Source organism: Chlorocebus sabaeus, chromosome 26 (assembly GCF_047675955.1).
Source record: "Chlorocebus sabaeus isolate Y175 chromosome 26, mChlSab1.0.hap1, whole genome shotgun sequence".
In the NCBI taxonomy this organism is placed as follows: Eukaryota; Metazoa; Chordata; class Mammalia; order Primates; family Cercopithecidae; genus Chlorocebus; species Chlorocebus sabaeus.
The window spans coordinates 18,932,670-18,956,399 of NC_132929.1; the positions used below are offsets into that span (position 1 = coordinate 18,932,670).

The 23,730-nt window shown below is 38.9% G+C and overlaps 1 protein-coding gene across 2 annotated transcripts in view; it reads right to left on the reverse strand.

The window, feature by feature from the left end:
* The window catches only part of UBR1 (ubiquitin protein ligase E3 component n-recognin 1), a 156,341-nt gene that overhangs the window by 109,917 nt on the left and 22,694 nt on the right, over positions 1-23,730 (reverse strand). For both annotated transcript variants that reach the window (XM_038009892.2, XM_008016874.3), the window contains 4 exons: positions 22,120-22,198; positions 15,883-15,993; positions 11,692-11,822; positions 8,822-8,960 (listed from right to left, as the gene is read on the reverse strand). In XM_038009892.2, the coding sequence (XP_037865820.2) occupies positions 8,822-8,960; positions 11,692-11,822; positions 15,883-15,993; positions 22,120-22,198 (460 nt within the window). The remainder of the gene's footprint in view (positions 1-8,821; positions 8,961-11,691; positions 11,823-15,882; positions 15,994-22,119; positions 22,199-23,730) is intronic.

Here is a 23,730-nt window from a genome sequence, read left to right on the forward strand (position 1 = left end):
ACAGATGATAAAAAGAAAAATAAGACAGAAGTTAATTTGTCCCCAAATCAGAAAGTTAGCAAGTGACAGATTCAGAGATCCATGACAAGCATTTCATCTCCAGAGTCTGCACTTCTAACCATCCTGTAATATTCCCTCTTTAGCTCCTTAGTACATAAGCATAAGAACTATCCAAATATATTTGGACCACTAATTACACCAGTAAGGTTGCCATTAAAGAAGAAAAAAATGCACAAAAAGCCAGGCCATAAGAGATCGTTGAAAGAACAGATAAGACAAGAATAGTTATATAAACTTGAGCTCAATCAGCTTATATGTATGTGATGCTGGCAATTAACCAATTAAGCAGTGGATCTCAATAAACGGGGGGAGGAAAACCACCTCATATCCACATTTTTTGGCTGCTATCAAAAAATAACAAGGGAGTTTGCTGACATGGTGGATGGGAGGCAGGACTAGATTGGAGCTCCGACTCAGATGGACGGAGGAGCGCACAGAGGCTCACATCATGAATTTTAGCTTCAGAACGACTGCAAGAACAAACCAGGAATCCACAGAGGACCCACAGACCTTCTGAAGCAGGGGACTGCTCCTACAGGACCTGGGAGACACCCCAAATACTCAGTCCCACTATCTGTCCAGAGGAAAAGAAATCATTATATGAAAAAGATACTTGCACACACATTTTTAGCAGTTACAATTCGCAATTGCAAAATCATGGCACCAACTCAAATGCCCATCAAAGAGTGGATAAACTGTGACATATCTATATATACACACATATATACACATACACATACATACACACACAAACACACGTGTGTGTATACACACACGTATACACACACACACACACACACACACACACACACGATGGAATACTACTCAGCCATAAAAAAGGAATGAATTAATGGCATTTGCAGCAACCTGGGTGAGACTGGAGACTATTATTCTAAGTGAAGTAAATCAGGAATGGAAAACCAGACATTATATGTTCTCACTGATATGTGGGAGCTAAGCTATGAGGACGCAAAGGCATAAGAATGATACAATGGACTTTGGGTACTTTGAGGGAAGGGTGGGTGGGGGAAGAGGGACAAAAGACTACAAATAGGATGCAGTGTATACTGCTGGGGTGATGGGTGCATCAAAAATCTCACAAATCACCACTAAAGAACTTGCTCATATAACCAAATACCACCTGTACCCCATTAACCTAGGGAAAAAAGTATTGACAAGGATGTGGAGAAGCCCTTGTGCATTGCTGGAGAATACACAAAATGGGGCAGCTGCTACAGAAAACAATATGGTGGTTCCTCAAGGAATTAGAAATAGAATTCCCATATGATCCAGCAATTCCACTTGTGGGCACGTATCCAAAAGAACCGAAAGCAAAGACTTGAATGGACTTTTGTGGATCCATGTTCATAAGAGCATTATTCACAATAGCAGAAGGTGGAAGAAACCCAAGTGTCCACTGACAAGATGAACAGACAAAATATGGTGTGTGTGTGTGTATATATACTGTATACAGTACAATACTGTACATATATGTGTATACACATATATACATATATATATACACACACACCATATATATATATACCATATACATATACATGTCATATAGTTGATAAAATATGGATAAACTTTGAGGACATATATGTTAAGTGAAATAAACCAGTCATAAACAGACAAATACTGCATGATCTCACTTGTATGAGATATCTAAAATAGTCAAGCTCTTAGAAAGTAGAATTGGTGGTTGCCAGGGGATAGAGGGAGGGGAAAAGGGGGAATTGTTCAATGGATATAAAGTTTCAGTTTTGCAAGACAGAAAAGTTCTAGAGATCTGTTGCATGACAAGATAGTTAATACTAGTATACGGTACATCTAGAAAAAGATTAAAATGATAAATTTTATGTTATGTAGATTTTACCACCATTCAAAATGTTATTAATTGACTGGAGATGGGGTCTCACTCTGTTGTTCAGGCTGGAAGGCAGTGGTGTGATCAAAGCTCACTACAGCCTTGAACTCCCAGGCTCAGCCTCCTAAGTAGCTGGGACTGCAGGAATCCAACAAAAATAACCTTTCTTAATGATAAAAAAATACACGGGTGGGAGTAGATCAACTGAAGGGAGGCAGTGTTTTCAAAAGAGACAGGCATTTCTTTCCGATTCTCTTCCCCACACTCCCAATTCTGATTTCCTAGGCTTGGGTTGGCATGTCTACTCCGAAAAAAAAAATTATTTCCAAGTGATTTCTAATAGGTTACCTTTATCCTCACACTATAGCTGAAAGCACAGAACTACAAGTGTGTATCTTTAAGGGTTTATAAAACAGACTAACTGCAACACAGTTTCTTCTAGCCAAAGAGTACATTTTTCACCTTAATTGGATGTACAACATTATCTCATGTCCTATTTTACTTTTTGAATAATCATTTATTAAAAAGCTTTTCTTGCAATCACCATCACCTTATGGAGCCTTGGGACCCCAAAACAAGACAACCTATCAGTAGAGAGATTAGCTGTAGCTACAGGCCTTCTCCACTTTGACTGCAGAGGAGAGCAGTAACAGGAAGAAATGCTAGGAGATAGGGCAAACACTGGGAGACACAGTTTCCATTCCATATGAAAACCGACAAAGCCACAGCCCCACGCTTTCGCAAGTCAATTCTCCTGGGACACCAGTTTATCCTACTGGTATATATCTTTTCAGAGTCCTAAGATGATGACAGCTCACAGTAATCCTACCACAATAATAGATCTTATTATCTACCAAGATTTTCTCTTATAAGCTGCAATATTAACCTTGTACATAAGACGGCAAACATGTGACCCAGGAGCCGGGTGCAGTGGCTCACACCTGTAATCCCAGCATTTTGGAAGGCCAAGGCGGGCAAATCACCTGAGCCCAGGAGTTCAAGACAAGTGTGGGCAACATAGTGAGACCCTGTCTCTTAGAATAAAAATTATTTTTTAAAAAATAAGAACTCAAAAAGAGCACCATTACATCTTTAAATTTTTTCTTCAATGCCTGTTTCTTTCTTTTATTATTATTTTTTGAGATGGAATTTCGTTCATTGTTGCCCAGGCTGGAGTGCAATGGAATGATCTCGGCTCACTGCAACCTCCACCTCCTGGGTTCAAGTGATTCTCCTGCCTCAGTCTCCCGAGTCGCTGGAATTACAGGCATGCACCACCACACCTGGCTAATTTTGTATTTCTAGTAGAGACAGGGTTTCTCCATGTTGGTCAGGCTGGTCGAGAACTCCCGACCTCAGGAGATCCGCCCGCTCAGCCTCCCAAAGTGCTGGGATTACAGGTGTGGGGCCACCGTGCCTGGCCTTTGAATGACTGTTTCTTTCATAAGAACAGTAGAGAATAATTCTTTGAAGGCAGATTCTATCTAATTCATCTTGGTATTTCCTCAAAGAGCTTTAATAAATGTTTAGTGAACTCACTTAGAGTTCACTAAAAGTGTGTATCTTTAAGGGTTTGTAAAACAGACTAACTGTTTTATACATTTTAAGAAAATCTTTGATAAACTATTAATTTACCCGGGGGAGGAGGTTGAGAGAAGGAAATAGAGTTTGATCAGCATGAGGTTATTATCATAGGACGCTGAAGAAAACAGAAGAAAACAAACATAACAGTTTTTTAAAACTATTCGATGGGTTGTCATCTGAAAGCAAAAGAGCTTTTCTGGTTTGTTCTATAAGAAATTAATCGGAAAACACATGGAAACAGATTTTGGCTGAAAACAGGAAAAAAAGTTTTCTAAGAATGAGAGTTGTCCAACAAGCAAAGCAGTCAGAGAAACAAACTTTCTAAGTGCTAAAAGCACAAGTTAGAGGACCAGCGATATTGTGCTCTCAATATAAGGATGGCCAATTTCACTGGTTTTTCACTATTTCCCATCTTACATCTTATCTTTTTTTTGAGACAGAATCTCGCTCTGTTGCCCAGGCTGGAGTGCCGTGGTGCAATCTCAGTTCACTGCAACCTCCCCCTCCCAGGTTCAAGCAATTCTCCTGCCTCAGCCTCCTGAGTAGCTGGGATTACAGGCATGTGCCACTACGCCCGGCTAATTCTGTATTTTTAGTAGAGATGGTGTTTCACCATGTTGGCAAGACTAGTCTCCTGACCTCAGGTGATCAGCCCGCCTAAGCCTCCCCAAGTACTGGAATTACAGGCGTGAGCCACCACACCCAGCCCTATCTTACAACTTTACCATCAAACAGGGTCCTACCAGGAGAAAAACAAAAGGCTCTATTTTTCTCCTAAGAAGGATTTTTAAAGATTGTCTTTTAAGTTCTTTGTGATTACAGCCAGCAAGTGTTTTCTGAATGAGACAGGGTATAAATATATATTTAATAATTGTTGTGAAAATCTAACATCCCAAGTAGATTTTACTTTGTACAACTAGTACTGTAGTGGAAAATCATAAGCCTGATTAACCTTTAAAGTTCCTTCTATGACCTATAACTACAGCGTAGCAATAGTGATACAGGTATTGACATCTGACTAAACCCGGTATCATTCTGTAGGACTAAAAAATGTTTGCTAAATACCCCATTTTACTTTGTTCTATTATTTTCTGTCTTCTTTTCCTATCTGTATTGTTTTTGCCTTTTCTTTCTTTGCCCACTTTTCTCTTTCTTCCTCTGATTGGTTCTGTTTCCTATTCTCTTCCTTACCTTTTTTTCTTCAACTTTTAATTTCCAGGGTCCATGTGCAGGCTGTGCAGGTTTGTTACGTAGGTAAACGTGTGCCATGGTTGTCTGCTGCAGAGATCAACCCATCACCCAGGTATTAAGTCCAGGATCCATTAGCAATTCTTCCTGATACTCTCTCCTGCCTCGATCTCCCTGACAGGCCCCAGTGTGTGTTGCTCCCCATCAAGTGGCCATGTGTTCTCATCATTAAGCTCCACTATAAGTGAGAGCATGCATGTTTGGTTTACTTTTCCTGAGTTAGTTTGCTGAGGATAACGGCTTCCAGCTCCATCCACAGCCCTGCAAAAGACATGATCTTGTTCTTTTTTATGGCTGCATTTCTCTAATGATCTATGATGTTGAGCTTTTATTCATGTTTGCTGCCTGCATGTATGTCTTCTTTTGAGAAGTGTCTGTTCATGTCTTTTGCCTACTTTTTGGTGAGGCTGTTGGGTTTTTTCTCGCAAATTTGTTTAAGTTCCTTGTAGACTGGGTACTAAACCTTCATCAGATGGACAGATTGCAAAAATGTTCCCTTATTCTGTAGGTTGTTCACTCTGATGATAGTTTCTTTTGCTGTGCAGAAGCTGTTTGGTTTAATTAGACCCATTTGTCAATTTTTGCTTTTGTTGCAATTGCTTTTGGTGTTTTTGTCATGAAATCTTTGCCCATGCCTATGTCCCGAATGGTACTGCCTAGATTTTTTTCTAGGGCTTATAGCTTGGGGTTTTACATTTAAGTCTTTAATCTATCTTGAGTTAATTTTTGTATAAGGTATAGGGAAGGGGTCCAGTTTCAATTTTCTGCATATGGCTAGCCAGTTATCCTAGCACCATTTATTGAATAGGGAATCCTTTCCCCATTGCTTGTTTTTGTCATGTTTGTCAATAATCAGATGGTTCTAGGTGTGTGGTCTTATTTCTGAGTTCTCTATTCTGTTCCATTGGTCTATGTGTCTGTTTTTGTAGCAGTACCATGTTGTTTTGGTTACTATAGACTAGTAGTATAAAGTAGGGTAGCATGATGTCTTCAGATTTTTCATTTTTGCTTAGGATTGTATTGGCTATTTAGGCTCTTTTTTGGTTCCATTTGAATTTTTAAGTAGTTTTTTCTAATTCTGTGAAGAACATTAATGGTAGTTTAATGGGAATAACATTGAACTTATAAATTACTTTGGGCAGTATGGTCATTTTCACAATGGTGATTCTTCCCATCTACAAAGATGGAATGTTTTTTCCCATTTGTTCGTGTCCTGTTGAGCAGTGGTTTGTAGTTCCCCTTGAAGAGGTCCTTCACTTCTCTTGATAGCTGTATTCGTAGGTATTTTATTCTCTGTAGCAATTGTGAATGGGAGTTCATTCATGATTTGGCTCTCTGCTTGCCTGCTGTTGGTGTATGGGAATGCTTATTCTCTTCCTTTTCTTTTGCCTGCTAAATCTTCATCTTTCTTGTGTTCTTTAAGGACTGCCTTACCTATCTCTCTTTTTCTCAATCTTCTTAACTGTAAATAAATATAGCTTTCTTTTTTTTTTTTTTTTTTTTTTTTTTTTTTTTTTTTTTTTTGAGACGGAGTCTTTGCTCTGTCGTCCAGGCTGGAGTGCAGTGGCACGCACTCGGCTCACTACAAGCTCCGCCTCCCGGGTTTACGCCATTCTCCTGCCTCAGCCTCCCGAGTAGCTGGGACTACAGGCGCCCGCCACCTCGCCCGGCTAGTTTTTTGTATTTTTTAGTAGAGACGGGGTTTCACCGGGTTAGCCAGGATGGTCTCGATCTCCTGACCTTGTGATCCGCCCGTCTCGGCCTCCCAAAGTGCTGGGATTACAGGCGTAAGCCACCGCGCCCGGCCCATAAATATAGCTTTCAACCATTCCTCTTAAAACTCACTCATACTCATGTTCTTCACTTCCTTACAATAAACCTAATTTCAGGAATCTATCAGCCAAAGAGTAGAACGCACTTTTTAAAATACTGTAGAGTTGTATCAAATTATAAAGAATCTGGAAACACAGTCAATCTGAGACCAGTAATGATTAATATACATTTATCACCTCCACTTGACTATATGTAACTTATGAGGTCATCCAAAACTCAGAAGAAAACACAGTTCACATTTATATGCTGGTCATATCAGTAAATAACTGATCTTTTTAGCCTCTGAGCAAACAGAGACTTATTTATATACAAGAGAAATGTTGGAGAAAACATAGGCTGACCAAAATGTGGTCCTTGCACTGGAAGTATCAAAATCACCTAGGAACTTGTTAGAAATGAAGAACTGCATACCCAATAGCAAACCTACTAGAAATCACCTGGGAACCTGTTAGAAATGAAGAACTGAACTGCATACCCCATAGCAAATAAGAATTTACATTTTGTTTTGTCTCAGTTTTTCTGTAGAGACAGAGTCTTGCTATTTGGCCAGGCTGGTCTCAAACTCCTGGCCTCAAGCGATCCTCCTACCTCAGCCTCCCAAAGTGCTACAAGTACAGGCATGGGCCACAGCACCTGACCCCTAGAATCTGCATTTTTAATACGATCTATTCATGTGAACATTAAACTTTCAAGAGTGCCATTCTAACCAGAACTCTTTTTTTTTTTTCTTTTTGAGACAGAGTCTCACTCTGTCGCCCAGGCTGGAGTGCAGCGGCATGATCTCGGCTCACCACAAGCTCCGCCTCCTGGGTTCACTCCATTCTTCTGCCTCAGCCTCCCAAGTAGCTGGGACTATAGGTGCCCGCCACCACGCCGGGCTAATTGTTTGTATTTTTAGTAGAGATGCGGTTTCACCATGTTAGCCAGGATGGCCTTGATCTCCTGACCTCATGATCCGCATGCCTTGGCCTCCCAAAGTGCTGATTACAGGTGTGAGCCACCGCACCTGGCCACTAACCAGAATTCTTATGTACTCAGAATGAGTTACCAGTGTGCCAAGATATTGATACTCTTAGTTCTCCAGGTATAAACACAGGTTTATGAAATAGAGATAATAATATCAGTATCAATCTCAAAGAGTTGACTTATGGCTATAGGGCTTACGAGATATATCATATAAAGTATACCATGTTTGACATATGTAAATACTTCGTAAATGTTAGCTATTATTAGCTGTTCACACCCTTTTGTTTTTTTCACTTCATTTGCTCTTTCATTAATGATTTGTGATCACATAAGCTACACATACGAAAGAGAAAGTTAACCACCTATTCTAACTCTATATTAAACCATGTGTTTTTAAAAAGTACATTAAAAATGAAAAAATTAAATGACTAATGCCATGCTATTTCTTACTCTAGATTATACTGCACCCAAGGGCAAGGACGAGGTTGATATTCCTTTTATATACTCATATTACCTGAAGAACCCATTTTGCTCCAGATGGATGTTAAATAAACTGAGCCATAGAATTAATATTACTCTAAAAATAATTTAAATAAATCATGTTAAGACCTCAGAAATGATCAACTTTTCATAATTCATGCGCTTATTCATTCATTCAACAAATAATTATAGGACCAGACTAAAGTTGAGATGACATTCGTACCTACACTTTGCCAAATAAATTCAGTAACTTTCTCTTTTTTTTTTTTGAGATGGAGTCTCGCTCTGTCGCCCAGGCTGGAGTGCAGTGGCATGATCTTGGCTCACTGCAAGCTCCACCTCCCGGATTCACGCCATTCTCCTGCCTCAGCCTCCCAAGTAGCTGGGACTATAGGTGCCTGCCACCACGTCCAGCTAAATTTTGTATTTTTAGTACAGACGGGATTTCACCATGTTAGCCAGGATGGTCTTGATCTCCTGACCTCCTGATCCGCCCGCCTCGGCCTCCCAAAGTGCTGGGATTACAGGCGTGAGCCATCACGCCCGCCCAAATTCAGTAACTAATTATTTAAAATAAAAGATGAAAGTTATAAACAGTTACCTAAAATTATGATACACACACACACAAAACTGAAGCTCTAACCAATTTCCCTAGGATGTAAGGAATAAATGGAGAGGATGGTCAGACCTAACACAATACTGAGCAAGGGCTTCAGTCAACACCTGGCTGCCAGGAAGCTTTTAGAAAACAGAAATGTAATTCAAAAGGAGACCACAAACCTCTTTGTCTATGGCAGTGGTATGCAACTGGGCCTCTGCGAGCTCACAGTCAAGAGCTCTTTGTAGGCTGTATATGACATGGTCATATGAATGGTGTTCATCATTGAAAAGGACACAATAGTATCTTTCATTTTTCTCCCTGTTAGAAAAAAAAAAAAAACCACATATTTAGATACTAATCAAATAAACAAAGGAAAAGTTAAAAAAAAAAAGACAAAATTAATATGCAACATCTGTGTAGTTTCCTACCTGTAGAAAAGTAACACCATAAAAGTAATATAGAATTTGGTTTTTTTTTGAAACAGGGTCTCACTCTGTCACCCAGGCTGGAGTGCAGTGACGCAACCTCGACTCACTGCAACCGCTCCCTCCCAGGCTCAAGTGATACTCCCACCTCAGCCTCCTAAGTATCTGAGACTGCAGGCACGTGTCACCACGGCCAGCTAACTTTCGTATTTTTTGTAGAGATGCTTCACCACGTTCTCCAGGCTGGTTGCAAACTCCTGAGCTCAAGTAATCCGCCTGCTTCGACCTCCCAAAGTGCCAGGATTACAGGTGTGAGCCACCATGCTCGGCCCAGAATTTGATTTTAAGTGGTATAGTGCCATCACTTTTTAAAACCCTGATAAAGATATTTCCTTTTCCATGTTTTTCCCCCAATTTTTCATATTACCTTCAAAAGTTTCAGTTTAGTGACTGTATGTTTTGGGGTTTTGTTTTTTTGAGATGGAATCTCACTTTGTCACCCAGACTGGAGTACAGTGGCATGATCTCAGCTCACCGCAATCTCCATCTCCTGGGTTTAAGTGATTCTCCTGTCTCAGCCTCCGGAGTAGCTGGGATTAGAGGCGCCCACCACCACACCTGGCTAATTTTTGCATTTTTAGTAGAAACAAGGTTTTACCATGTTGGCCAAGCTGGTCTTGAACTCCTGACCTCAGGTGATCCGCCTGTCTCGGCCTGACTGTACATTTTTAATACTACCCTTAACTCTTGCTTATCTCCTATTCTGACAAAAGGAGACAGGCCTCAGGCTCAGAACCTTGAAGCAAGTAATAAAAAACAGACTTTATTGAATTTTTTTTTTACCTTCTATTTAAGTGATACTGGTATTAATGTACATTTAAGTTAAAGTTTTAAAAAGTATACAGTATACTTAAGCACCAGCACTGCCATTTTGGCAACAGGACCTTAGATAGGCCACATAATCTTTTAATCTTGCTGAGATGACAGTGCTTTTTCATCTCCAAATGGAACACAATATCTACATTTAAGAGTGTTATGAGGATTTCACAAGATAGTAAAAACAGCTGACATGGGCTACATATCTGTTCAGGTTTTGTTTTGTTTTGTTTTGTTTTTTGAGACTGAGTCTCGCTCTGTCACCCAGGCTGGATTGCAGTGGCGTCATCTCAGTTCACTGCAAGCTCCGCCTCCTGGGTTCATGCCATTCTCCTGCCTCAGCCTCCCAAGCAGCTGGGACCACAGGGGCCTGCCACCATGCCCAGCTAATTTTTATATTTTTAGTAGAGACAGGGTTTCACCATGCTAGCCAGGATGGTCTCGATCTCCTGACCTCATGATCCGCCCACCTCAGCCTCCCAAAGTGCTGGGATTACAGGCGTGAGCCACTGTGCCTGGCCTATGTTCCCAGTTTTAAACAATATGTAACATACTTTTACAATACACTCAATTGATTCTCAAAACTCTGAGGGGCATATTTTCTCAGCCCTCGTTCATTTTAGAAAACAGACCTAAAAGTCATGTGTGTCATGGTCACAATTCCAATAGGCAGTGAGAGGGCCTAGAACTCAGATGCGTGAACCCAAACTCAGATGCGTGAACCCAAAGACCTGTGCTACTCACATATACAATGACACTCAAGAAATCCTCCTTTTTTTGACAGGCAGATGGCTCATATTATGTTTATCAACATAAAGTGACTTATAAAGTTTAACTGACATTAACACCTGTTGGAAATTAACATATTTGTGGATACAGTTTGCATAACATTTATTTCCACAACTGGCTTTTGGCCTAATAAGTCAAAATAGTACATTTAATAGTATATTTAATCTCTCTATTAATTAGAATTCTTACTTCTTTTTCCCTTTAAAACAAAACAAACAAAAATAGTCAGTAAACTCAAAGAATGACTATTTAGATTTGTGCTGCAATTATGTGAAAATCCTAATATTACACAGGTAGAAAAACTCTCACACAGCTGAAAGTTATCTTCATATCAGATCCAGAATTCCTTTATTGCATTTGTAAGATAAGAGCAAATATTACTGTCACTGAAAGACTTATGGCTACCAGAAACTGCTGAGTTTTAACCTAAAAAAAAAAAAAAGTTACATCCCTATAATTTCAATAATTCTAGATACCAAAGCACAGGGGAAAGGGCTATTTCCTCATTCCTATCAAACTTTTCTTGATCAGGACAAGAGCTAAAAACCTGGGCTACAGGGAGATACACTGTTTCAAAGTCCCTATCTTTGTTCAGGAACCTCCTGAGGAAACTGGACATTAGTCCAGGCCAGGATCAAACTAGGCAATTTATTTACCTAGTGCGATGAGAGGCTGCTAGGTCCTTATAAACCATTTAGAACAAGACCCCAAAAATGTTGATATTTTTTTCCTAGAAATTCGAAGCTCCTGGTAGACTATTCTTTTGGCTTAGCTTCTGGATGGTGCCTAGCAAAGTATATCATACAAACGGACATTTTGAAATATTCCCAAGAGATAAGTCACTAAGAATTTTTCCTAACAATAATTAGGCAGTAAATAACAAAAACAATTATCAAACACACATTTTACAATATAAATAACCATCACTAAAACTCGTTCCGTTTGACAGTTTGCCCCACCTTATCTGGAGTTCAGGAGGCAGTTCTTTTTCCTCTTCCCATATAGTCATTTCTACAACGTATTTTATCACTGAAGGGAATATTTTCCTGGCTTGGGCAATTACCTCTTCATTCAACGGGCAGCGTGAATTCTATAAAAAAGCACAGAAAAACATACTAGTCAAGATTGCATACAAATAAATGGATAAGGAAGGTAATGTTAAGTTAAAATAATTACTTTGCTGAATTCATTACAACATCTTCCAGGAATGAATTCAGGTTGAGCTCAACAGGGTTGCTATATATTTAGATCAGGTTAACTTAACCCCTTGTGGCCGAGTTGGTGTTACTGATGACAAAAAGGAGGCAGAACCATGGAGTCTCCCCATTAGTGAAATACTCTCTTACAAATGTTCCTACTTGCCTTTCTGAGTAGCTAATTATGATGATATCACATAACAATTGTTTATCCCTTATAGCTTACCAAGACTTTTCTCACAACTTGTTTCCCCAGATCCTCCTGGCTACTCTCTAACGCAGAACAGATATTAATGACATCGAAAAGAAATGGAACCCAGCCAGTCACAGAGGGACAAATACCGTATGATTCTGCTCATATGAAGTATCTAAAGTAGTCATAATCATAGAAACAGAAGATAGAAAGGTGGTTGCCAAGGGCTGGGGGTAGGCAGAAGGTTGTTTAGTGGGTATAGAGTTTCAGTGTCACAAGATGAAAAAGTTCTTAAGATCTGTTACACTACAAAGTGAATATACTTAACACTACTGAACTCTGTATCTACACTACTGAACTATACTCTTAAAAACAGTTAAGATGATAAATTTAATGTCATGTGCTTAACCATAAAAAAAAAAGATAAGGAACTCATCTAAGATCACAGAGCTTATAAAGAGCAGAAACATGACTAAAATCTGGGTCTTTTGATTCCCACAAAAAAAGCGATGTTCTTTTCATTACAGAACATTAATAAAAAGCTTGTTCAAGTCAATCAGTTATAAAATCCACTTGAATGCTCCATATCATAAGCCATTAGGGAATGCAAACCCAAATCACAATGAGATACCACTTCACGGCTACCTAGGTGGCTACAACAAAAAATGCCAAAACAGGAAGTATTGGCCAGGATGTAAAAAATAATGTAAAAAGATCAGCAAGATTGCAAGATTTTGTAACAAGATAATGCTACAAAAATTACTTGTATTTCCCTCCCACCTCAGCCTCCTGAGTAACTAAGACTACAGGCATGTGCTACCACACCTAGCTAATTTTTAAATTTTTGTAGAGATGGCGTCTCCTGGCCTCAAGTGATCCACCCACTTCAGCCTCCCAAAGTGCTGGGATTACAGGAGTGAGCCACTGCACCCAGCCACCATAATAAGCTTTTTATATGATATAAAATGAAGTACATAGTTTTAACATCTAAAAATCAATCAATGTAATACACCATACAAATAGAATAAAAAATAACTCTTTATGGATTCTTTAGGATTTTTCATATACAAAATCACTGTTGCCCAGGTTGGTCTCTAACTCCTGGCCTCAAATAAGCCTCCTGCCTGGGTCTCCCAAAGTGCTGGGATTATAGGCGTGAGCTACCAGTTGTGTGTATTTTATGGCCGAAGATGTGTATATTTTATGGTTGTAATTGATAAAATAGCCTAGTGTCTACAAAATCATGTCCTCTACAAACGGAGCTAGTTTTACTTCTCCATTTCCAACGTGGATGCCTTTTAACTACTTTTCTTCCCTAAATTCCTTGGTAGAACCTCCAATACAATATTGAACAGATATAGCAAAAGCAGACATCCTTGTCTTGTTTCTGACTTCAAGGGGAAAACATCCACTGTTTCAGCATTAACTATGATATTAACTGTGAGTTTTTCACAGATGTCCTTTATCAGAACAACTATGAAAAAGGTTGAGGAAGTTCCCTTCTATTCTCAGTTTGCTGAAATATTTTTATCATGAAAGGCTATTGGATTTTGTCAAATGTTTTTGCTACATCTACTGAGATGATAATGTGGTTTTTATTCTATTTATATGGTGTATTACATTGATTGGTTTTCAAATTTAAAACTATATACTTCATTGTATATCATATGAAAAGCTTATTATGCTGGCTGGGCATGGAGGCTCACACCTGTAATCCCAGCACTTTGGGAGGCTGAGGCAGGTGAATCATTTGAATCCAGGAGTTTGAATCGGCCTAGCCAACATTACGAAACCCCATCTCTACTAAAAATATAAAATTAGCTGCATGTGGTGGTGCATGCCTGTAATCCCAGCTACTTAGGAAGGTGAGACATGAGAATTGCTTGAACCCAGGAGGTGGAGGTTACAATGAGCTGAGATCACGCCACTACACTCCAGCCCGGGCGACTATGTCTCCAAAAAAAAAAAAAAAAAAAAAAAAAGCTTATTATGCCATATCACTTCCTTATTAATGATGATGTTAATATTAATGACTGATTTCAGGTGATGACAGTACGACAACTCCATTGTAAAATGTGTTTTTTCCCCTTATGACTAGCGAATAATCAATAATTTAGAAATAAGTAAATATTGTTCCTCACCAACTTAAGTCTTAAGAATTTTAGCATCCTTGTCTGAATCAAGTATTTCCTTATGGTTGACAAAATGTTGATTTGTCTAGTTCTATCATTCCTTCTCTATTAGCTAGCAGTTCTCCAGAAAGAAAAGCTTTTCCTAATGAATTAGAGATACTTGGTTACCATGAAATACAATTCTTATTGAAAAGACAGGATAAATGCTTACTTCACTCTCTTTACCAATTTTAATAGTAAGAAATTGACAGTACAGCTACTTGTCATTGTGACAAACAGGTTTTACTTCATGTAGCTCTCATTTAGGTTTCATTAGGAACTCACAGATTTTTATATATTCAATGTGATTCAATCAATTATATTGGTTATTTATTGTTTTTTCTTTTGATGCTTCAATTATCCAAGTAAGGTCAATGTGAACCTTTTCAAGCTGGGTCCTACGTTCTTTTGCATGAGCTTATACTTTCCCTGACCCAGACCTGGAACCAGGTATTTCTGACAACAAGTGTCATTGCTTTAAGAGCAGAATGGTACTTAAAAGATCAACATACGTGCCCTACAGGTGTTTGCTGTTTTAGGGATATCCACAACAGTTTAAAGAGCACAAAAACGATATTCCTTGAAGTTGTGAAATAATTCATCTGTAAAACTTTTGAACATGGCATTCTGGGGCAAGTACTTTTTTGTGGCAATTTTCTGAACTTCTTCAACGTAACTGACCAAGTTTTCTCTCTGCTTTTGAATAAAAATATTGTACTCTATACTATCTGATAAGATAATCCATTTTCAAGTGTAATTGCACAAAATCATTAAAAGAGTATTTTATAATCCTTGTGATTCCTTCTGTATCTGTGATTCTATGGTTATTTCCCTATTCTCATTTCTAATTGTCTATATCTGGGCTTGCTCAAACTTTTTATTTCCTTGACTGGGATGTATCTATTTAATCTAATTGACATGTTCTTTAAGAAAAGCAATTACTGTATATATCAGCTCTACTAATTCACTATATGCTACTCTTATCTATTAATAATTACTTCCTTTTGTTCATTTAGGCTTATATGCTGTGTACTATTTTTATTTTTGAGATACAGTCTCACTCTGTCACCCAGGATGGAGTGCAGTGGCATGATCTTGGCTCACTGCAACCTCCACCTCCAAGGTTCAAGTGATTCTCGTGCCTCAGACCCCCGAGTAGCTGGGATTACAGGCATGTGCCACCACACCTGGCTAATTTTTGTATTTTTAGTAGAGATAGCGTTTCACCATGTTGGCCAGGCTGGTCTCGAACTCCTGACCTCAGGTGATCCACCCGCCTCAGCCTCCCAAAGTGCTGGGATTACAGGCGTGAGCCACAGCACCCGACCTGTGCACTCTTATGTATCAAGTTGATTGCTTAACAAAACATTTTCTGATTTCATCTTTTCATTGTAAATTCATTCTCTCCAATTTAGAGACATTATCAAATCCTTAACTTCTCTGGAGCTAGAAAAAAAAATCTCCTTACAGCTAAATATGAGAACAAAAATATCAGAGTTCTAACCGGAATCTATACACATAACATTTATTCTTATCTAACCTCAGCAAACTTAAAATAGTTAACAATTTTTAACACAATAGCATTCTTACCTCTTTTATAGTACCTGCTCTTCCAGGTTCATGATTTACACAAAAAGGGCCAGTTTTCCATGCCTCTGTGTCTCCACAGTCACAGAACCCTCCTCCAGTAGAAGTATGCATCTGATAAAGCAAAAATGAGTTTGTCTTGACTTCAAACATTTTACTAAGCATGAAGAATGATAAAGATGACTCAAATAATAAATGCTCACCAATACTCCAACCTGAATTGAGTTCAATGTAATACTAACTGGATGTAACAAAAACCATTTTTGATTAGTTACCTAAAAAACAAACCAACAAACCAAAAACTTCCAAATCCTGAATACTTCATCATAACAAAAATGAACTGCCAAAATTGATAAGCTTATGAAACATAACTCTAATTTTTAAACAATAGTTGTTTAAATTTTGACTAATGGAGAAGAACAGATTGCGAAGTATACAAAAATAATCTATACAACACCTAGAATTTTTGAGTGATAAGATTTTTCTTTTTGAGATGGAGTTTCACTCTTGTTGTCCAGGTTGGAGTGCAATGGTGCAATCTTGGCTCACCGCAATCTCTGCTTGAATTGCTTGAATCTCTGTTCAAGCAACTCTCCTGCCTCAGCCTCCCAAGTGGCTGGGACTACAGGCATGCGTCACCACGCCTGGCTAATTTTGTGTTTTTAGTAGAGATGGGGTTTCTCTATGTTGGTCAGGCTGGTCTCAAACTCCCAACCTCAGGTGATCCGCCCGCCTCAGCCTCCCAAAGTGCTGGGATTACAGGCTTCAGCCACCACGCCCAGCTTGATAAGATTTTTTTAAATTAAACAAACTTAAAAAAACTCATTATGATGATACTTACATAGTACTTAAGAAATGTATAAAGTATTTTAATTTACACTAATGTCCCATAGCAACTAAAATGTATTTATAAACTTTATCCTTTCAGTGTTGCTGAAAAAAAATTATCTAAAGTGTACTACCTCAGGCAGAGGATGATGGCAACAACTTGATTTTGAATCCTCCCCCAAACTTCCTCCAAAACATAAAGAGAATAAAGAGAACACTAAAACCACACATTATCCATACTTTTAGCATTTACTAGGAGACAAAAAATATATATATACCACACCGTTCGTATGACATACTCCAAGAGTTCCCATTGCCTATCCCTTCAAGCCTGTGGGTGCAGACAGCAAGAGAGGGGAGCTTTAAAGACTCCATAAAGAAGTGCAGAGGTACAGAGGACTTAGAAGAAACACTGAAACACAGAAAAAAATCACCCCCAAAAGAGAAAGCCCAATGCTAAGGGATGAAACCTAAACACGAGTTGGGACTTGATTGACCAGGAAAGTGAGCAGGACCAGAGGTGGCAACCTCAGAGAAGCAGTACTTTTGTAAGAAAATCAAATACATTTTTACAAAGTGGAAACCTCTAAAGACATGGCAATGAAGGAAAAAGGGATATAAGAGAAAATTTTATAGAAATGAGAGAGAAACAAGACATGCCAAACCCATCCCTTCACATCGCCACCACCAATATCATCAACAAAAAAAGAAATTGCACAGAAAACAGAAGAACTGACAGAGGAGAGCACTTGTGACCTTTGAGCATGAAATGAGAAAGAATAGGAAAAAGGACGGGCGCGGTGGCTCAAGCCTGTAATCCCAGCACTTTGGGAGGCCGAGACGGGCAGATCACGAGGTCAGGAGATCGAGACCATCCTGACTAACGCGGTAAAACCCCGTCTCTACCAAAAAAACACAAAAAACTAGCCAGGCGAGGTGGCGGGCGCCTGTAGTCCCAGCTACTCGGGAGGCCGAGGCAGGAGAATGCCGTAAACCGGGGAGGCGGAGCTTGCAGTGAGCTGAGATCCGGCCACTGCACTCCAGCCTGGGCGACAGAGCGAGACTCCGTCTCAAAAAAAAAAAAAAAAAAAAGGGGGGGAGGGGGGAGGGATTGCATTGGGAGTTATACCTGATGTAAATGACGAGTTGATGGGTGCAGCACACCAACATGGCACAAGTATACATATGTAGCAAACCTGCACGTTGTGCACATGTACCCTACAACTTGAAGTTTAATAATAATAAATAAATTAAAAAAAAAAAAAAAAAAAAAAAAGAATAGGAAAAAGCAGCCCATATTCACATAAACATATAAAAATTAAAAGAGGAAGGGGCAAAAAATTCAAATAAGAGCCAAAAGCCAATCACAAAGCTAAAGAAAACTATAACACAATGCTCCAAACTCAATTACATAGAGTCAAACAAGCATTTGGTGATTATGACTTGAATCAGATGAAAACACCTTTTATCAGAAACAGAAAAACTGGCCAGGCACAGTGGTTCATGCCTGTAATCCCAATGCTTTCGGAGGCTGAAGTGGGAGGATCACTAGAGGCCAAGAGTTTGAGATCAGCCTGAGCAATACAGCAAAAGACCCCATTTCTACAAAAAAATTAAAAATTAGCCAGGTGTGGTGGCATGCACCTGTAGTAAATAATACAAAAACTAAGAACAGAAATAGACAAAAAAGTAGGAATAAATGAGACTTAACTCAACTCAGAAAAAAAAAAAAAATAGAAGAAAATGAGAAAATCACACCCATATTTTGGACACATTACAAAGTGTCCAAAATATAGGCTCAAATGAAAAGTTAATGAATAACATTGAAGCAAAGCAGGAATACAAGAGAATGAAAAAGAGATGAAGTAAAAAGTAGGATCAGAGAAAAAGTCATTGAAATGGGGGACAGGCATAAGAAAGCCACCATAACTGGAGTCACTGAAGAAAAAAATCAAAACAACGGAACACCGCTAACATTTAAAACTATAGACCAGGCACAGCGGCTCATGCCTGTAATCCTAACACCTTGGAGGCCAAGGCAGGAGGACTGTTTTAGCCCAGAAGTTTGAGACCAACCTGGGCAACACAGTAAAACCTCGTCTCAGTTAAAAAAAAAATCAAATTAAATTAATATTTAAAAATAAATTAAAAATAAGACTATAAACTAAGAAAACTTTCTGGAAAAAAGAACACCTGAATCTGTACACTAAAAGGGCCCATGAATTCTTGAGTGACTGATCAACTCCAAAACACATCCTAGCAAAACTATTTGACTTTAAAGATAAAAGTCCTGAGGGCGGCCAGGCAAGGTGGCTCATGCCTGTAATCCCAGCACTTTGGGAGGCCAAGGCAGGCGGATCACGAGGTCAGGATATCAAGACCATCCTGATTAACATGGTGAAACCCCGTCTCTACTAAAAATACAAAAAATTAGCCGGGCATGGTGATGGGCACCTGTAGTCTCAGCTACTCAGGAGGCTGAGGCAGGAGAATGGAATGAACCCGGGAGGCGGAGCTTGCAGTGAGCCAAGATCACGTCACTGTACTCTAGCCTGGGGAACAGAGGGAGACTCCGTACAAAAAAATAAATAAATAAAGTCCTGAGGACATTCAGGCAAAAGATGAGATATAATGACAAGAAAATCTGACTGGCATTAGATTTCTCAGTAACAACATATGAAACAAAACAATAGCTGAGTAGTACTTTGAAGTAAAGAAAATGCAAACTAAGGATATTATTTCCAGCCAAGCTATAAAGGTCTGATCTTGAACGCATCAGGACTCAGGGAACACTACACATGTGCCCTTCTTGAGGCGTCTATTTGAGCAAGAATCAGCAAACTTTCTGTATAAAGGACCAAACAATAAGCATTTTAGGTTTTGCAGGCCACATAGTCTCTGTCAAATTACTCAATGCTACTGCTGTATTGCAGAAGCAGCCACAGATAATACAAAAATGAATAAGCATGGCTTTGCTGCAATAAAACTTTATTTACAGGCACTGAAATTTTAATTTCATATAATTTTAATGCATCATGAAACATTTTTTAAAACTAACCATCTAAAAATACAAAAACATTCTCAGCTGTTTGAGGCCATACAAAAATAGTGAGCCAGATCTGACCCACAGGCTGTGGTTGATCATTCCCTTCCACCATCGTCCCCCAGCCACTAGCAACCACTGATCTTTTTATTGCCTCCACAGTTTTGTCTTTTCCAAAATGTCATACAGTTGGAATCATACAGTAAGTAGCCTTTTCAGAATTGTTGCTTTCATTTATCAATATGTACTTAAGATCCCACCATGTGTTTTCATGATTTGATAGCTCCTTTCTTTATAGCACTAAGCAATATTCCATTGTATGTATGTACCACAGTTTCTCCATTCACCTATTGAAGGACATCTTGGTTGCTTCCAAATTTTGGGAAATATGAAGAAAGCTGCTATAAAACATTCACTGGCCGGGCACGTGGCTCACACCTGTAATCCCAGCAATTTGGGAGGCCGAGACGGGTGGATCACTTGAGGTCAAGAGTTTGAGACCAGCCTAACATGGTGAAACCTCATCTCTCCTAAAAATACAATCATTAGCTGGGCATGGTGGTACACATCTGTAATCCCAGCTACCTGGGAGGCTGAGGAAGGAGAATTGCATGAACCCAGGAGGCGGAGGTTGCACTGAGCCAAGATGCGCCACTGCACACCAGCATGGGTAACACAGCCAGACTCCATCTCAAAAAAAAAAAAAAAATTTTGTGTGCAGTTTTTTTGTATGGACATAAGTTTTCAATTCATTTGTGTAAATACCAAGGAGTGGTGTTGTTGGATCATATGATAAAAGTATGTTTACTTCTATAAAAAATTGTTGAATTATCTTCCGAAGTAGTTATACCATATTGCATTTCCACCAGTTATAAGAGTTCCTGGCCAGGCACAGTGGCTCACACCTGTAATACCAGCACTTTGGGAGGCCGAGGCAGGTGGATCACGAGGTCAGGAGTTCAAGACCAGCCTAACCAACACAGGCAAACCCCGTGTCTACTAAAAATACAAAAATTAGCCAGGAGTGGTGACACGCACCTGTAAATCCTAGCTACTCAGGAGGCTGAGGCAGGAGAATCGCTTGAACCCGGGAGGCGGAGGTTGCAGTGAGCCGAGATAGCACCACTGCACTCCAGCCCGGGCAATAAGAGCAAAACTCCATCTCAAAAAAAGAAAGAGTTCCTGTTGTTCCATTCTCACCAGCATTTGGTGCTGTCAGTGCTTTGGATTTTCACTATTCTAATAGGTGCACAGTAACATCTCATTGCTTTAATTTGTAATTCCCTAATGACAAATGATGTTGAGCATCTTTTAGTGTGTTTACTGACCATTTGTATATATTCTTGATGAAGTGTCTATTCAGATATTTTGTCCATTTTTTAAAGGGATGGTTTTCTTACCCTTGAATTTTAAGAGTTCTTTGTATATTTTTAGCACTGGCCTTTTTAAAAGATGTATGTTTGGCAAAGATTTTTTGCTCAATCTATCTCTTGCCTTTTTATTCTCTTAAAGATCTATATTTTTTAATCCAGTAATTCTACTTCTGAGAACCTATCCTAAGGAAATAATCCTACATATAGAAAAATTATTTACACATAAAGGTATTTATTGTAACACAGTTTATCATTAAAAAAAAACTGAAACCCAAATAAATACCCCAATAATAGGTAAATTATAAAAATAAAATATGGTTAATATTATATACACAGTATGTTCTTTAAAAAAAAGCACAATGCATAATTTCATATATTTTGCTTTTTACATTTAAAAGTATAACAAAAGTTTTTTATTTTTATAACTCCACAAACTTCATTTGAAAAGTACATTTTTTTCTGATTAAAATAGATGCAGAAATACACTCTTTTATGGCTCATTTTTCTCATTTAACAACATGAAAAAAACATTTCTATTAAAAACAATCTTTAACGGTAAGTGTATGTTTGTTTGTATGTATGTATGTATTTTTGAGAAAGAATATAGAGAGGTTTACTACAAGTTGTTTTTTAGCGGCAAACTACCGAAAGGCTAGAGATCACAAAGAAGGGTCATATTACACACCGTAAAGCGAAGAGCTCAAAATTTTATTGGTTTTCTTGTTCTCAAAAGTTGTTTTGGACTATTCTGCCACTAAAGGTTTATCTTGGTCCTTTCATCAAATAATATCTGATCTTGAGTCTCCCTAAAGTTACACTTTTTTTCTTTTCTGTAAAGCAACACACATCCCTTATCTCTTCCAATCTTTTCTTTAAAATGGCTATGTTCACATATCAGAGCTGTTACAGCAGGAATGTGAATACTACTCAAGAATTTGGACTAGATGGCCATCAGATTCCTACTTATTCAGAGATTTTATGGTTATATTTTCATACCTTGTAACGATGATTTTTATGAACACTATTCTGGAAGCAGTCCATACAGAGTACACATGTTGGATCAATTGCACAATCCCTGGAAAAGATCAGAAATTAGATTCCAAAATTTAGATGACTCCCACTGATGCTCAAGGTATGACTATAATATAATGTGAACAAGTTTCCTGTATGGTACACAAACTGAATATGAAAATGCCTCAAAAACTGAATTGTGAAAATGTTTTGAACAAAGATAATATTGCTAGCATAACTTTAGTCTCATTTTAGGCACATTTAAGTGTGTAGGTCTGGATGTTTGGTTTTCTTTCTGAAATCATTCTCATAACTTTGGGCCTTGACCTGGTTTCAAACTGTTAGATTACAATTCAAAAATAGTGTTGTAAAAAATAATCCACTTTTGGCCGGGCGCGGTGGCTCAAGCCTGTAATCCCAGCACTTTGGGAGGCCGAGATGGGCGGATCACGAGGTCAGGAGATCGAGACCATCCTGGCTAACATGGTGAAACCCCGTCTCTACTAAAAACACAAAAAAAAACTAGCCGGGCGAAGTGGCGGGCGCCTGTAGTCCCAGCTACTCGGGAGGCTGAGGCAGGAGAATGGCGTAAACCCGGGAGGCGGAGCTTGCAGTGAGCTGAGATCCGGCCACTGCACTCCAGCCCGGGCGACAGAGCAAGACTCCGTCTCAAAAAAAAAAAAAAAAAAAAAAAAAAAAAAAAAAAAAAAAAAAATAATCCACTTTTTCCATTAACTACCATCATCTCATCCTATTACATAAATAAATATATTTTACAAAAGCTGATTGCTCATTGTTAAATGAGGCTTGGGTAAAGACAAAGTTCATGAGAATGCAAGCAACATAAGGGCTGGGATTTTTATTCATTGTACCTTGAAGTGTCCCAAACACCTGCAATGGTGCCTGGCCTACCGTGGGTACTTAATATTTATTGAACAAATGAAAGAAATTCAATACCTCTTTATCTCTCCCTCAATAACAATTTCTTAAATGTATTGTTTTATTCAACATTTTGGAGGAGACATTAAGAACAATATAAATTAGTGCAAAGTGCAGGATTAATTTTTTTTTTCTTTTGAGACAGTCTCACTCCATCACCCAGGATGGAATGCAGTGGCACAATCACAGCTCACTGAAACCTCAGCCTCCCAGGTTCAAGCGATTCTCAAACCTCAGCCTCCTGAGTAGCTGGGATTACAGGCATGCACCACCACGCCCAGCTAATTATTTGTATTTTTAGTAGAGACGGGGTTTCACCATGTTCGCCAGGCTGGTCTCAAACTCCTGACCTCAAGTGATCTGCCCACCTCGGCCTCCCAAAGTGCTGGGATTACAGGCGTGAGCCACTGCACTTGGCCAGGATTAATTTTTTAAATATCCTATTTAGAAGAATTGAAGAGATAAAATTGGGAAATTTTAAAAAGATTTTAAAAGGCTGGCCAGGCTTGGTGGCTCACACCTGTAATCCCAGCACTTTGGGAGGCCAAGGTGGGTGGATCACCGAGGTTGGGAGTTCGAGACCAGCCTGACCAACACGGAGAAACCCTGTCTCTACTAAAAATACAAAAAATCAGCCAGGCTTGGTAGTGCATGCCT